The sequence below is a fragment of the Ctenopharyngodon idella genome, chromosome 3 (genome assembly GCF_019924925.1).
Source record: "Ctenopharyngodon idella isolate HZGC_01 chromosome 3, HZGC01, whole genome shotgun sequence".
NCBI lineage: Eukaryota > Metazoa > Chordata > Actinopteri > Cypriniformes > Xenocyprididae > Ctenopharyngodon > Ctenopharyngodon idella.
The window spans coordinates 43479720-43496105 of NC_067222.1; the positions used below are offsets into that span (position 1 = coordinate 43479720).

Below are 16386 nucleotides of genomic sequence, written 5' to 3' on the forward strand. Positions count from 1 at the left end.
TCTGGATTATAATGGGAAAATGGCAGGAGTTCTCTGAATGCTAGTGCAGTGTTGTTGTTTTCTGATGTGTGTGTATGTGTGTGTGCTCGCTCGCAGGTGACAGGGATGTGTTTGTATGTATGCCCACCGGAGCAGGCAAGTCTCTGTGTTATCAGCTCCCAGCTCTTCTGGCCAGCGGCATCACTCTGGTCATTTCTCCTCTCATCGCGCTCATCCAGGTGAATGAATATTGACAAAACTCATCCCATGATCCACATATAAGCCATCTGTCAGCATGGATAAGGCGCAGGCACACAATAGCCTTTGAGAGGGGGCTGGTTGAAATGTAAACTATGGTTTGCATTTGTGTTGAACTGATCTATTGGCCAAAACCGAGTAATCAGACAAGTTTTGAGATCACTGGCATCAGCTGACAAACAGTAATATAAAGGAATAATTATCACAAAAGTAAATTCTGTCATCATCTACTCACCCTTGTGTGAGTCCAAACCTGTATGTCTGGCCACTGTTTTCAGTATAATGACAGAAGGAGGGGATCCTGGATAGTGAGTTCTAAAATGACAAAGCAAAGCAGCACAACAGTAATTTTGCTAGTAGCTCATATGGGGACATTATAAATGAATAATAACATATTTACAGATAAGTTTAGGACAGCAATTCTCAACCAAGGGCCACTAGAAGATTAATAAGGTATTATATATATTATATATACTTTGTGATGGTTGTTCATGAGTTCCTTGTTTGTTCTGAACAGTTAAACTGCCCAACGTTCTTCAGAAAAATTCTTCAGGTCCTGCAGATTCTTCAGTTTTCAAGGATTTTTTTTTTTTTTTTTTTTTTTTTTACATATTTGAACCCTTTCCAGCAGTGACTATATGATTTTGAGATCCATCTTTTCACACTGAGGACAATTGAGGAACTCAAACACAACTATTAAAATTTTTTAAAATATTCACTGATGCTCCAGAAGGGGAAACAATGCATTATTACAACTTTTTGAATTTAAAGATCAGGGTAAATTGTACTGATTTTGTCTTCTCAGAAACATGTAAGCAGTGTTGGGGAAAGTTACTTTTAAAAGCATTACAATATTCCCTAAAAAAGTAACTAATTGCATTACTTTTTATGAAAAGTAATGCATTACATTACTTTTGCGTTACTTTTCTTACCTGGGCTGTGCTTGTTTGTTTGTTTTTTAATAACAACAAAAAGTTCTATTTTTGGCAAATGTTAAGACCCTTTCACACCAAAAGTGAAATGAATAAGCCTCAGGCTGATGGAAATGCATATTTACGCCTGTACAGTAGAGGGCGCAGCTCAAACAAACCTTTCAGCTGTGCTGCTATTCTGGATTAAAGAAGAATTGGATACAGGAGAGGAAAATTCAACACTCTTATTTCTAAATCTAATATAAAGTAATTTTTGCTTATTAGTATGGTTGAATTAGATCATTGAAGGTTAGCAGCAAAGACATTGGATAATAAAGTAAGATTAAATACATGAAGTGTATTTGTGTAATTTAATATAGTTAATTATTACAGGGTTGCATAAAATTCTGAGATTGCATTTCACTGTTTTTATTCATTTTGAGGATTACTGAATATTTTCGTGCAAGTGAGATGAGTAAATGCATGTTCACTTTTAGTTTAGATCTACAATAACCATCATGTTCACACAGCGCACACAACACCTCTGCACTTTATTTCTCTCAACTTGGGGACAGGAGAGCTGTCAGTCAATAAATGTGAAAAAGTAACTTGCGTTACTATTTGAAAAATTAACTTAAAAGTAATGCTTTACTTTGTTACTTGAAAAAGTAATCTGATTATGTAACTCAAGTTACTTGTAATGAGTTACCCCCAAAACTGGATCTTCTATAGCTTCTGAAGGGCAGTAATAAATGAATGACCTTTAAACAAAATCACCCTTCATCATTTTTATAAATTCAACTTTTATTTTGTCTTGTGGACTATATGTAAACATCTGTTATGTAAAATATCTAATTCAGGACAGTACTAAATAAAAAATAACATGCATTTTGTATGATCTCTCTTATTTTGTTAAAATAATTAACATTTTGTAGATTCTGCACGGTGTATGTAAACTTTTGACCATGACTGTATGTGTGTATATGTGTATACACACATTTTAATTGAGATTAGAGTTATGTATATATGTATCTAATCTAATCTGAATTAAAATGCTAAAAAACAATTATGTAAAATGGAAATCATTCCCCTCATTAACTATAGTTACAATTTTCTATACAATTCTTTACATCACAAAATGGATCATTTCTGTGAATAAAAATAGTTTGAGAACATGCAGATTTGTCATAATTACATCTGAAATAGCAAAAATATCTTATACGTGTATAAATATCTTATATGGGTGTATATGTGTACATTTTTTAAGTAAATAATATTGTTTTTTTTTGTTTTTTTTTGTTTGTTTTTAATACATGTTTGTTTGTGTCTCATTCAGTATTATTAAATTGTGTTATATAAATATGTCCATTACATTGGCTGGTGAGCACCTTTTTCTAGATGTCAGCATATGCATCATCCACTAATTAACAATATCAAACTAGTTTGCACGACTGCTCATATTTACTAATTCACTAATAACCCACTAATTAAAAAAAAAAAAAAATCTCAAGTTAAGATATACAAGTCTATTACTAATTTATATGAGTGAAAAATATTATTTTTACGCTTGTGTTGATTCATCATGTTTGTGCTGCTCCAGGATCAAGTGGAGCACCTGAAAGCTCTCAATGTTCCCGCACGCTCCATCAACTCCAAACTTCCGTTGGCTGAGCGGCGGCAGATCCTGGCGGATCTGGAGAGCGAGAGTCCTCGGCTCAAGCTGCTCTACATCACTCCAGAGATGGTGGCATCGCCGTCCTTCCAGCCCTGCTTGAGCTCACTGTGCTCACGGGGTCTGCTGGCGTATCTGGCGGTGGATGAAGCTCACTGCGTCTCCCAGTGGGGTCACGACTTCAGACCGGACTATCTGAAGCTGGGGGACCTGCGCTCCCGTTTGCAGGGAGTTCCTTGCGTAGCGCTCACAGCCACAGCGCCCAAGAGAGTGCAGGAAGACATCGAGCGCTCGCTCAAACTGCGCTCGCCACTCGTCTTTGCCACACCTGTTTTCCGTAAAAACTTGAAGTATGATGTGATCTTCCGTGATCTGCTGCCTGACCCTTACGTCCACTTGCTTGCGTTTGCTAAAGAGGCTCTGGGCGGAAATACTGCTGAAAAGGTCAGTCACAGACTTTCTTTTATCATTTACTCGCCCTCATGTTGTTCTGAACCAGAATGACTTTCTCTCATCTGCTGAACACAGAAGTTTAGCAGAACAATGAAGCTTTTCCATTTTTTCCATTCAATGAAAGTGAAAAAAGATAAAAATAAAATTTATGCTTACATACAAGTCAATGACATGATGCTAATATGAAGTTCAAACATACAGTGACTTAAAGTGGTCATGACATTTTGCCTTGATCTTTTGACATATAAGAGTCTTTGTACGATTAAAACATCCTGCAAGTTTCAGAGCTTAAAACATCCTCCTCATTATAAACAAACCTTTCAATCAAGCTCCAAAAATGGCTTGTTTCAATATTGCGGGATTTGTGACGTCACACGGGCAAATACATTTGCATAAGTCTGCCTCCAGAGCAAGACATCGACCAATAGTTTTACATCATCACTGCATAGGCCCCGCCCACTAGCATTTAGTGGCTTAATGGCTGACATTAGTCACTTAACCGCATTCAGTTTCTGACATACTCCACGCGCTCAAGTCTGTCGAAAACAGGACAAATGGAAGAAAGTTAGCTTTGACGCGTCCAGTAAACAGCTTGTTTGCATTTCTGTACAGACTTCAGAAGGATCCCAGTGTCAGAAACAAGTCGATGGTTTGTTTTAACGGCGTCCCGGATTGTGCTGAAGGATTATATGTTTGTTCAGAGCATTTGACTGCAGATTGTTTTGTAAACGAGGCACAGTGTAATGGAGAGTTCACAAAGAAACTGTTGTTGACAGCAGTAAGTAAACCATACTTAAACCATAAGTAAATAATTTCGTAATGCTTCGTCTGTAAATGAGATTTTTATATGAATAATGTTTTCAAAACACTTACTCGCGTGCAATAACGAGCGGGTGTTGATACTGTTTCCTATGCAGTGATGTTAGCCAATCATAACAGTGGCTATTTACTGACAAGCCTTAAAGGAGGGGCCCCTTAAAAACTGATCATTTCAGATGAGAGGATTAGAATGAGGGTTGAAAATAATCACTTTTCCACACATACACTATATTGCCAAAAGTATTGGGACACCCCTCCAAATCATTGAATTCAGGTGTTCCAATCACTTCCATGGCCACGGGTGTATAAAATCAAGCACCTAGGCATGAAGACTGCTTCTGCAAACATTTGTGAAAGAATGGGTCGCTCTCAGTGAATTCAAGTGTGGTACCGTGATAGGTTGCCACCTGTGCAATAAGTCCATTTGTGAAATCTTCTCACTACCAAATATTCCACGGTCAACTGTTAGTGGTATCATAACAAAGTGGAATCAATTGGGTACAACAGCAACTCAGCCACGAAGTGGTAGGCCACGTAAAATCACAGAGCGGGGTCAGCGCATGCTGAGGCACACAGTGCGCAGAAGTCGCCAACCTTTTGCAGAGTCAATAGCTGCAGACCTCCAAACTTCGTGTAGCCTTCAGATTAGCTCAAGAACAGTGCGTAGAGAGCTTCATGGAATGGGTTTCCATAGCCGAGCAGCTGCATCCAAGCCTTACATCACCAAGTGCAAAGCGTCGGATGCAGTGGTGTAAAGCATGCCGCCACTGGACTCTAGAGCAGTGGAGACGTGTTCTCTGGAGTGACGAATCTCGCTTCTCTGTCTGGCAATCCGATGGACGAGTCTGGGTTTGGCGGTTGCCAGGAGACCGGTACTTGCCTGACTGCATTGTGCCAAGTGTAAAGTTTGGTGGAGGGGGGATTATGGTGTGGGGCTGTTTTTCAAGGGGTTGGGCTTGGCCCCTTAGTTCCAGTGAAAGGAACTCTTAATGCTTCAGCATACCAAGACATTTTGGACAATTTCATGCTCCCAACTTTGTGGGAGCAGTTTAGGGATGTCCCCTTCCTGTTCCAACATGACTGTGCAACAGTGCACAAAGCAAGGTCCATAAAGACATGGATGAGCGAGTTCGGTGTGGAGGAACTTGACTGGCCTGCACAGAGTCCTGACCTCAACCCGACAGAACACCTTTGGGATGAATTGGAGTGGAGACTGCGAGCCAGGCCTTCCTGCCAACATCACTGCCTGACCTCACAAATGCGCTTCTAGAAGAATGGTCAAAAATTCCCATAAACACACTCCGAAATCTTGTGGAAAGCCTTCCCAGAAGAGCTGAAGCTGTTATAGCTGCAAAGGTTGGGCCAACTCCATATTAAACCCTACGGATTAAGAATGGGATGTCATTAAAGTTCATGTGCACGTAAAGGCAGGCGTCCCAAAACTTTTGGCAATCTAGTGTATGTCGTCAGTGACAAGACACAAGAATCACTGATGTTTAAATTTACTTATATCAAACCTGGGAAGACACATCTTGACGTGCTATATTTGAATGCACATGAACTTAAATGAGATTTGAGAGCTGAAGCGAAGTGGAAGATCTTCAGTAAATTACATTTCAGGCAGTATGACTTCAGAAGTCTTGGAATGTGATGCACAAGTCATATGGGTGATTTTTTTTTTTTGGGGGGGGGGTCATTTCTGGATCTCAACAGTGTTCACTTTCATTGTATGGAAAAGTGCACAAAACATCTCCTTTTGTGTTCTATTTGACGAACAGAGTCATGCAGGGTTGGAACAGCATGAGAAAATTATGAATTTTCATTTTTGGCTAAACTATACCTTTATGTTATATACATAAACCAAGATGAAATAATGTTAAAACCAATTTTTGTCTTGCAGGGATGTGGGATTGTTTACTGTCGAACCCGAGAAAGTTGTGAGGAAGTGGCTCATAAGTTGACTAAACTGGGAATTTCAGCCAAGCCCTACCATGCAGGTGATCCTGCTGCCTTTTCACTCTTAATGGAGGTTCATGTATAATGTTTTTGTCCACGTGTGCATGGGAAGCTCATTCTGGGTTCTATGGTTTGTCTCTCTAGGGCTGAAGGTGGGCGATCGCACGGAGAGTCAGGCTGACTGGATGGCTGATAAAGTGCCTGTTATTGTGGCCACCATCAGTTTTGGTATGGGAGTGGACAAGGCCAATGTCAGGTGAGTCACGCTTCGGAAGTGTACACTACCATTCAAAAGTCTGGAGTGGGTCGGAATAATGTATGATTTTGAAAGAAATCTCTTATGCTCACCAAGGCTGCATTTAATTCATCAATGATACAGTAAAATTTACGAATGAAAGAATTTTCAGCATCATTACTCCAGTCTTCAGTGTCACATGATCCTTCAGAAATCAATCGCAGACATATCTGATGATTTCTTTAACACAATGGCCAATCAGAGGGGTTTAAGTTAGACCGCTCAAAACGCTGGAGTTTGTTCAAACAAAGTACAGACACGATGTAAATAAAAGATGAATTGAGCTGTATAGACAGTTTCATTAATTATAACAGAAGTTTGTGAGATTGCGATGAACTGAGACGAGTGACAGCTTTGTTAACGATTATAAAGGGAGTTTGCACATGTAATATTGCTTTTATACAACAATTCAATAAACATGAAGTTAATATTAAGTGAGTGACTTGCATTTTAGAGCAAAATCTGACAATATCTGTTCCTATTTTGTCAACGAAAATAGTTCCAAACAAACTTAACCACTGCGCATCTCCGAGCAAACACAGTTGTTTCGTTTATGAATTAATCTGCCTTTTCAAACGAATCTAGTGAGTCAATGATTCAATGACCCTGTCATATAAACAGTAAGACCAGAGATTGTTTCCAATGCTGTTACTTTTTCCGTTACATTTAACCTTTTTTTTGTGTGTGTGTGTGTGTGTGTGTTCACATAGCAAGTTCCAAAACTTGGCAATGGTTTTGTACCATTTCAATGAAGTAAAAAAAAAAAAAAAACAGCTTATAATTTTTCGGTCAAAAAAACCCAAAGAGCACCAGAGGGTTAATGAATCTGTAGACATATCAGACAAGCTCATTTGTCCGCATCTGTGTTTTACTGTGTTTGATGTTTTGTGTAAGTGTCTGTATGTTTTCAGGTTTGTCGTTCACTGGAATCTGGCGAAATCTTTGGCCAGTTACTATCAGGAGTCAGGACGAGCTGGACGTGACGGACTGCCGTCGTCCTGCAGAATATACTACTCACCCAAAGATAGAGACCAGCTCAACTTCCTCATCCGCAAAGAAATCACACGCAAACAGGTCGGCAGCGACATCCGATCTGGATGTCTTCACACTTCTGAGCAGTTATAAGTACACATTCATTGTGTCTGACACACAGCATGTTTTGAATTCAGGAGAAGCGAGGATCAGAGAAAGAGCAGGACAAGGCGCCCATTCTGGACTTCGAGGCCATGGTTGCTTTTTGTGAGCAAGAAGGGTGAGTTCAAACACAGACAACTGATATTCTGGATTGAAGGTATGATATATGTTTAATAAAACAGAATAGTATGCTTCAAAAACAAAAAGAAACATGCATGAATATTTTGTCACGTTATATCCTTAGAAAACATTTAATTTGAATCAATATAAAAATACACAAGTTTTAGTTTTTGCATATTTGATTATTTACATTTTATTTCTCCAGCGTTTCAGCTCTATTTTCCTCTGTATATCACATCTTAATACAACATGATGGTAGTATTAGGTCTACATGCATTTTTTTGAATATCAGATACTATCCTTCAAAAGTTTGGGGTTGGTGAAGTATTTTTCACGTTTTTAAAATAAGTCTCTTCTGCTCACTAAGGCTGCGTTTATTTGATCAAGTAAAAACCGTAATATTGTGAAATATTATTACAATTTAAAATAGCTGTTTTGTGTTAGAATATATTGTAAAATGCAATTTATTTCTGTGATCAAAGCTGAATTTTCAATATCATTACTCCAGTCTTCAGTGTCACATGATCCTTCAGAAATCATTGGTTTGCTGCTCAAGAAACTTTTATGATTTATCAATGTTGAAAACATTAAATGTCTTTACTGACACTTTTAATCTAAATGAAAATATGAATTTCTTTAAAAAATATCTTACTGACCCCACACTTTTGAATGGCAGTGCACCTGAGAGGTCTAAACCGTCCCCTTCTTGTTTCTTCGTCCCTGCTCGAAGTTACTGCAGTTTTGCAATCAAACAGCAGAGGGCAGCCTTTGGCACTGGTTTCATAATGGTTCGCCTACAGCATGTTGCATTCCTATGATGAAAGAGGTTGGGAATTTAGTGTTTATTTGTGGCATCCATAATTAAGGGGGGACCATATGTCTCAGCCAGATGCTTGTTTCTGCATTTGAAGATTTGCTTCATGACTGTAGCTGATGTGTGTTGTGTGTTCATTCAGTTTACAGTTTACACTTTCTTTGGCTGAATTTTATCTCTGTAATATGTGGCATCACAGCAGTCACAAACAAAACTAACAAACACCACCAAATTCTATTTTGGCATATTTTGGTCTGTTGGTATCTTCTTCCTCGTTGTCATGTTTCAAACGGCAGAGACTTTGTTTCTGGACCCTGCAGTGCAGCAGCCACAGCAGCCGTAAACACATCCAGTCACAACCAGAGCGATGAATGTCACTGGAAGAAGAATAAAACATGGAGAGTTAGTCACATGTCGTAATTAAAAGGGCTTTTCACACTGCGCTTAACCTCTTGTTATTGTTGTTCTAAAACACCATTTTTAACCCCGATGTAAAGAAGCATTTAACACTTGTAATTTTGAAGCGGGATTATGAAAACCTAGAGCGGGGTTAGCACTGCTTTTGTGGGGTGCCACCATGTTTTGGTGCCAAACTTGTACAGTGTGAAATGATGCAGTGTTGGGATGTTTTGACTAGATACTTAGAAGCCGACAACTAATAGCGTTCCACATTTTCGCATGCTTTGGACAGTCATGGAATCGCCGCACGCTGTATAAACAGTAGTTGGAGGGGAAAAATGTAGGCGACAGAAAACGCGACAACTGAAGTGAAAAAGAGATTCTTAATTCTTACCTTTATCTAAGAACTCCATTCAGTATAAAGCTGATAGTAAGCTATGGCAATATATAATATGAGGATGTGCAATACTAGAGGGCCTTTATGTAAACCGGTTGCATGGAGCATATGTCCAATCAGTGACACCGACACTGCAAATATGCAAATAAGGACGTTAACCCAAGGTTTAGGAATTCACAGTGTGAAACAGTAGCTTACAAATACCCAGGATTAATTGTTAACCCTGTGGTTTAGAATAAGTGTGAAGTGTGGAGATTTCAAGTGTGAAGAGCCCTAACTGTTTTCAACCCAAACTAACTTAAAGGGGACCTATTATGCCACTTTTCACAAGATGGTATATAAGTCTCTGGTGTCCTCAGAATGTGTCTGTAAAGTTTCAGCTCAAAATACCCCACAGATTTATTAAAGCTTGTCAAATTTGCCCCTATTTGGGTGTGAGCAAAAACACGCCGTGTTTGTGTGTGTCCCTTTAAATGCAAATGAGCTGCTGCTCCCGGCCCGCTTTCCAGAAGAGGGTGGAGCTTTAACAGCTCGCGCTTCGGTTGCTCAACAACAACAAAGCTGGAGAATCTCATGCAGCTAAAATGAGGATTGTCAGTAAAGGTGTTCAGCCTTACATTGTTCAAACTGGAGTCGGACACTGATGGAGAGACTCAGGAAGAAGTTACAACTTTTAGAATGCAACTGGACATTTCTGAATGGTTAGTGGATAAATTTATGTAGTTGCTGTGGAGTTGATTCAACTCATCGACTAGCATGTGCCGTCATGTTGTTCTTTTGTGCAAAACCCGTATGGACGCCGACTATACATACTATACCTGTTTGCCAAACAGAGTCATACACACCAGGCTAACGTGTATGATTGTTATCAAATGCTGTGAATAGTCTAATATTTTTCCAAAATATCGCTCGGACAGAAATGCTTCTTTTTTAGCAATCAAGCATGCCAGGGTCAACTTGCAGGCTATCCAAGCTAACGAGACTCTAAACAGTTAGCATGCTTTGCTCGAACTGGTACACCATTTTCGCTTGCAAAAACAAAATGGCGGTAGTAATATTATTTTAAATTGCCCTTCCTACGGTAAAATCTGAGCAGCTTGTTTTTTCATATGCTTTCAAAGAAAGGCTTGCCAAAATAAATGTATTGGGTTGTGTTTTTTCAAGTTTTCTCGGTTGGTAGATTACTGGGGACCCGATTATAGTACCTAAACACGGGAAAAGTCAGATTTTCATGATATGTCATGAGCTAAAGGGCTGTCAGGGTGACTATGAAACTGTAACTTTGAAAACTTAAAACTTCTTTTGCAGTCAAAGAAATGCATTTATGAAAACCAAGCTGGAGAACGACTCGAATCTTTGGATTTCTGATGTCAGAAACCTGAAACTTAAACAGTTACAGTCCCACAATTACAGTCAATTACTTAGCTTAAGAGTTTTTAAAGTCAGTTTAAGTGCCGTGTGTTCACTAAAATAGCAAGATAAATATGGATGTGCGCTTGGTGGAAGCCTTTAATCACAGTAGAGCCTCTTATAGCCTCTCCGCCTTGTGTTCAAATAAACCCTCTTCCAAAATTACATGAGATGCGGCCAGAGTGCAGAGATGTAATAACAGCGTAGTGCAGAAAGAAGGCTGTGCTTACAGAAGAACAGCAGGATGATGAGGAAGGCCGTCTGCGTAAGTGGGTGCTCCTGAGGAAGTGCCTGCAGTTTGGTCCAGACGTTCTGGAGAATTCCCTTCATATCCTCTGAAGTGCTCATTCTGACCTAAATACAAGTGCAAAGAAATAGTGCTGACTCGACCCTTTGTACACTGTAAAAAATTATTGCAATTTAAATTGTAAAAGACAAAATGTGATGGTAAAAACCGATTAATTGGTTAACAGTAACTTCCCATACTATATATGGGGAAAAACTGTAATAGATCTAACCTTACATTTCATGTAATCTCACAGTAAAATACTGATAAATGTACCACTTTTGTAAATATACAAGGACAAATTACCTTATAATTTAAAGTGGAAAGCCGTAATGTGTAGACTTGCTAATTCAGCTGAAAAGTGCTGTTGTTGTTGTTTGTTTGTTTTTAAATAACAACAGATTTAAACTGTAAAAGTTGTTTACATTTTTACTGTATATTTTTGCATAAAAATTATGGCAACCATAATTTTTTTTCTTTTTTTCTGTAAAGACAATAGGATTTTTTTTTAATTACAGTGTACAGTTTAGCAGTCAGACTCTTCACACAGGAAAACTGAATATATAATTATATTGATTGTTATATGATTATACGATCTGAAATCGAATAGTACATCCTGGATTTATAGCAGGGTGTCGGGCCTCAAAATGACTTAAAATAAGACAAAACTAGCTTTAAAATAAGTTTTAAAAAGTAAATATCTTTTTAATTCCCCTCTCCTTTAACAAATTTTATTATTTTAATTGTAATTATAACTATTTTAGGGAATGTTTACACGACAATTATACTAAAAACAAAGTTTTTTCTTTGCGTTTTTCATGCACAGACGACAACGTTGTCAAAATGATCCTCAATCTCACGAATCCGTGAAAACGACTAAAATCGCTGTGTTATTCACTCCAGGCCAGTAGGTGGCAATGTCACTTTGCAAAGAAACACTACTGAACAAGTTATACGCATGCGCATTACGTCACCGTTTTCACAAACTCACATTTTTGTTGTTTACACGGAGACTATAACGGTATCGTTTTCAAAAACTTGCACTTTGAATCCCGTTTTCAAAAGTTTGCATTTTCAGGCCCCCAAAACACTGTTGTCGTGTAAATGAACGGCCAAAATGAATACAAAGTTTTCAGTTTTTACTTGAAAACAGTGTAGTGTAAACGGCCCCCAGTTTCTTTTTTATTTTACAGAAACAAGGAGTGTCCATACATTAGATTAAAATAATTTATCACAAAAGTACAACTCTTGCTGTGGACATTTGGGGGTCTTGGAGTCAAAAAGACTCTGATCTATGGGAAAAGCAGGTTGGACTCATGTTTTGTTACTTGATAGATTTTGCATCATGCAAACCCTGAATTGACAATTGGCTGATTTACTGTTATAAGCATATGAGAACTATAATTGTTACAATAATTTGTCCTGTTGGTGTTTTCAGTTATTAGTCAAATAAGTGGCAGTAGTTCGGCACTGAACCCGTGCAGGTTTCCTGTGTGGTTTTGCTGAAGAATCTGATAAAATTAGAAAAGCGTTGTTAGTCAAATAAGTGGCAGTAGTTCGGCACTGAGGCCGTACAGGTTTCCTGTTTGGTTTTGCTGAAGAATCTGATAAAATTAGAAAAGAAAAAAAAGAAAAAAACAGAACCTGCTAGTTGAGCTAGTCATTAAATTTCTGCTGTGGTGTGGGTGTTTCCACAAGAGAGACACTGTGGGTGTGCCATCGCTGTATAAAACTAACTCTACTGATGAAAGAATCATTCCTCACTGTTGATTTCCTCTTTATTCCCGCATTTCAGTACTGTTTCCTCGGTTAAGTTATTTTTAAATGTATCTAGTATGAATGCCTGACATCACTAAAAGTCATCAGGCCACTCTGATGTTATTCTGTTAGTGTTATAATTCTATTCCTTGTAGAATTATACCTGATTCTAATTCTATACAACATCACAGTCTGAGAATGAGTTGAGTTACTCAGGCCACATTTACACTAGGGCATTTTAGTTTTAAAGCGCATTTGGTTATGCCGGCATTTTCGAACCTTGAAAACAAAGACTTTCGAAAACGCTGCAGACCATGTTTTAGTTTGAAAACGCCGGGGTTGTGTTTCAGTATAAACAGAACAAAACGGAGACTTATGAAAACGATGGCGTGGCTACCCACGTTCGCTCTGCGTATCCTTGATGACCGTGTAAACAATAACGTGGAACTGCAATCTTTGCTGGCTTTGTTGTAATTTTTAGCAGCCATTGTGCAGTTAAACTCTGCATTTTTTTAACACTGCAGCTGCCTACATGCGCAAGAGGCAACTATTTACACTTGTACGCGCATGCCCAGTGTGCATGAACAGTCATGTGACGTGCGTGTAGTGTAGATGCGGTGGAAACGCCAGTGTAGACGAAGATCATTTTCATTTTAAAATACCCTTTTAAAACAAAAAAGCACTAGTGTAAACGGGGCCTGAGTTCAAATGAGAGAAAAAAAACTAATTGATGCTAAACATCCATATGCAAAATGATTTAACCCCCAAAATTCCAAATTTGTACCCTACGCATGATGAAGATTTAAAAACAATAATATTGAATAATTATGACATAGCTGTATTATGAAAAACTCAAAAATATTATTTATTGACATTGTCTGCGTCCAAAATCGCATACTTCCCTACAATATAGGGACGAAAGACAAAAGAAGTGTGTCAGAATTCATAAAAGTACCCAGATGATGGGTGAGATTCTGAAGTGTGCGTACGAAAGGATTTGTGAATGGCAGTGAAGCGACGTAACTGACGCTGGTGGGTCACATGATAAGGGCAACATGCCGAATTGTAGTATGTCTGGATTAGGGCTGGGCGGTATATCGAGTTTGTACGATATACCGATATATTTTTAATATACGATATGGAATGAGGCGATACCGTTTATATCGATATACAGTAGTTTTAAACGAGCGCATCTGAAAAATAGCGGTGGATGTCGTAGAGTGCTGCTGTGGGAGAAATGCATAACACAATTTGGCCTAAACATGAGACATGTTTAATATTAAGGGCTTTAAAAATAACTCGTAATATTAAGATATAGGTAACACGTGTCGTTTAAAGCGGCTCTGACAGATTCATGTGCTGACTGACACTTGCGCTGTTTAATGATTTTTGTGATGTGGTGTTTTCCTAAGCGCATAACTTACATTTCACAGGTATATTCTCCATCTGTAAATGTTAGAAAGTCATACAAATATTTCCGTTTTGCTGTCAGGAGTGGACGAACCTTCTGCTAGCGAATCTCATTCGCCTCTAAACTTCATAGACTTCCGTGAACGAGCGCCGCCGCGCGCATTCGCGCCAAACAGACGCAGCTCAATAGAATAGGATCGCCATAATTATGACTAAAATATACATTTTGATAAAATGTTTGTTGTTGAACAATAAATGTACCATATGTAGAATTTTAAACCTACAAGTAAGTGTATTTTTATGATAGCAGTAACTATATATATTTAGGCTAATATATAAATATATAGCTAATTAGTCTGTACTTTCGTTTTTATTTTAATTTTTAGTGTAGTGAATTTAACTTCTGCTTTAAAAAAAGCATTATTTTTATTTTTAGATTGTAATGTTACAATGTTAGAATGTAAAGTAACTTTCTCCTTTTTATGTAGATGTAGAAAATAATGTAATGTAGAAAATACCGAGATATATACCGTATATTGCCATTTAGCCAAAAAATACAGAGATATGACTTTTTGGCCATATCGCCCAGCCCTAGTCTGGATTACATTCATACTACTCACATTCATACTATATATTACATACTTTTTTAGTGCTGGCAAATTGCATTCAAATGAAGTACGTACTCGAGAGTATGCGATTTCAGACGCAGCCATTATCGCTTTTAATATGCCAGTAAAGTGTTATACACAGTGTGTATTTTAGTAAACTGTGGATCTTTTGTAAACTGTGAGTTTGTGAATTAACTAATTAATTTGTAATATTATATGTGACACTTCATATTAGACAACAAAATAGGACAATTGCAAGACTTTCACTTGTCTTCATTTCTGCTCAATATCTGTGAATCAGCTGGTGTTTTGCTGGTTTTATTTAGTAATTTCTCCTCAAGTTCATGGGAATCACCTTAACATGATCCATTAATATTTCACAAGCTCAAAGTGTCATTACGTTTTGGCAATATATCAAGTGTAATAATTTTAGGGTTATAAACTAACAGTCATCATTTTAGTAAATGTTTTGGCTTGGAATTTGTTAGAGGAGAAATACAGTAAAATCAAAGACATGTTCTCCACACTGATCAATGAAGAATGGCATTGAACAGTTTTTATTTATATGCTCCTATATAACAATGCGTAGTTATATAACAGCAATATTTTGCTAACACTTTACAATAAGGCTCCATTTGTTAACATTAGTTAACTACATTAACATTAATACTTCCAAAGCATTTATTAGACTTAATGTTAATTTCAAGAATACATTATTAAAATCAAAAGTTGTATCTGTAAATATTATTATTTAATGGACCTGAACTAACATGAACAAACAATGACCATAGACTATAATATTAACTATCATGACACATTAATTGTTGGAAATGAATCAGTCGCTATTCCTATGAATTGTTAGTCAGTGGCGGATTGAGAAATAGTTGAGTTTTTCAGAAAGTGTATGTAATGACTTAATAAAAAGTGCATTAAAATCATCGCATTATTTACAATTTTGCTAAATTTAATATTTCTAGCAAAATGACTGGATATATATATATATCCCAGCATTACTTGTATATATCTTTAAAATAATGCCACATATTTATTCTAATACAACTCAACGTGCACTTTGTGTGCAGATTCATGTTTCCCCTCCATTTCTTCTTGTAAAAGTCTCTCATGTTTTTGGAAGTTGTAGATGCTCAAACTGAGATCTGCTGACCAAGTCTTTATTTGAAAGCTCACAGTCACTGAAGGACATCTACACTGCAAACACACACAGATATTTTTCTGCTCTCACCTTTGTTCCAGTTTGTAGTTAACGTCCCCTGTAGCTCTCCTCGTATATATGGACCTGTGTCTAATTTTGGCCGTCCGTTAGTGCGCTCTGTCCCGTCACACAGTTGTTGTGAGCTGATAAGTTTCTCTCAGTTGTACACTCATACTGTGTTTGGCCTGCGGTGTTTGAGTTTTCCAGTATAACGAGTCTTTTAGGCTGGGTGTGTAGTGTTCTGGCAGTCTGGATCTCTCTGTTTACCACATCCATCCCCACCCCCTTTTTGTCTGGCCCCGTCTTTTCTCCTCCCCTCAAATCACCGTGGAAACAGTTTTTACTCTTCCTTTTGTTAAACAAAGTCTTGAAGTGCTTTAGAAAGTGACTGTTTTGTGTTACAGCAGTAATACTGCTGAAGAATGTGTGTGTGTGTGGTTTTCCCGACTGGATTTGGGAAAACAAATTCCCTAAAAAGTAGGTCATTTGTTTTT

At 37.8% G+C, this 16386-nt stretch overlaps 2 protein-coding genes across 2 annotated transcripts in view; one reads left to right on the forward strand and one right to left on the reverse strand.

The window, feature by feature from the left end:
- recql5 (RecQ helicase-like 5) overlaps positions 1–16386 on the forward strand; it is a 28523-nt gene that overhangs the window by 195 nt on the left and 11942 nt on the right. Inside the window, exons 2-7 of the mRNA XM_051886175.1 lie at positions 97–218; positions 2749–3264; positions 5993–6089; positions 6193–6304; positions 7255–7417; positions 7513–7595. Coding sequence (XP_051742135.1) covers positions 97–218; positions 2749–3264; positions 5993–6089; positions 6193–6304; positions 7255–7417; positions 7513–7595 — 1093 coding nt within the window. The remainder of the gene's footprint in view (positions 1–96; positions 219–2748; positions 3265–5992; positions 6090–6192; positions 6305–7254; positions 7418–7512; positions 7596–16386) is intronic.
- On the reverse strand, positions 7622–16174 carry smim5 (small integral membrane protein 5). The gene is made up of 3 exons (XM_051886206.1): positions 15923–16174; positions 10848–10971; positions 7622–8788 (listed from the first exon to the last, which is right to left on the reverse strand). The coding sequence occupies exons 2-3, from the start codon at positions 10963–10965 to the stop codon at positions 8697–8699; spliced, it is 210 nt and encodes a 69-aa protein (XP_051742166.1). The 5' UTR covers positions 10966–10971; positions 15923–16174; the 3' UTR covers positions 7622–8696.

Excerpts from the sequence above, each read along its gene's own strand:
- smim5 (XM_051886206.1), bottom strand. The coding sequence starts at position 10,965 with ATGAGCACTTCAGAGGATATGAAGGGAATTCTCCAGAACGTCTGGACC. Across the intron at positions 8,789-10,847 it reads CATCATCCTGCTGTTCTTCT|TGACATTCATCGCTCTGGTT; the intron begins GTAAGCACAGCC and ends TTCTTCTTCCAG.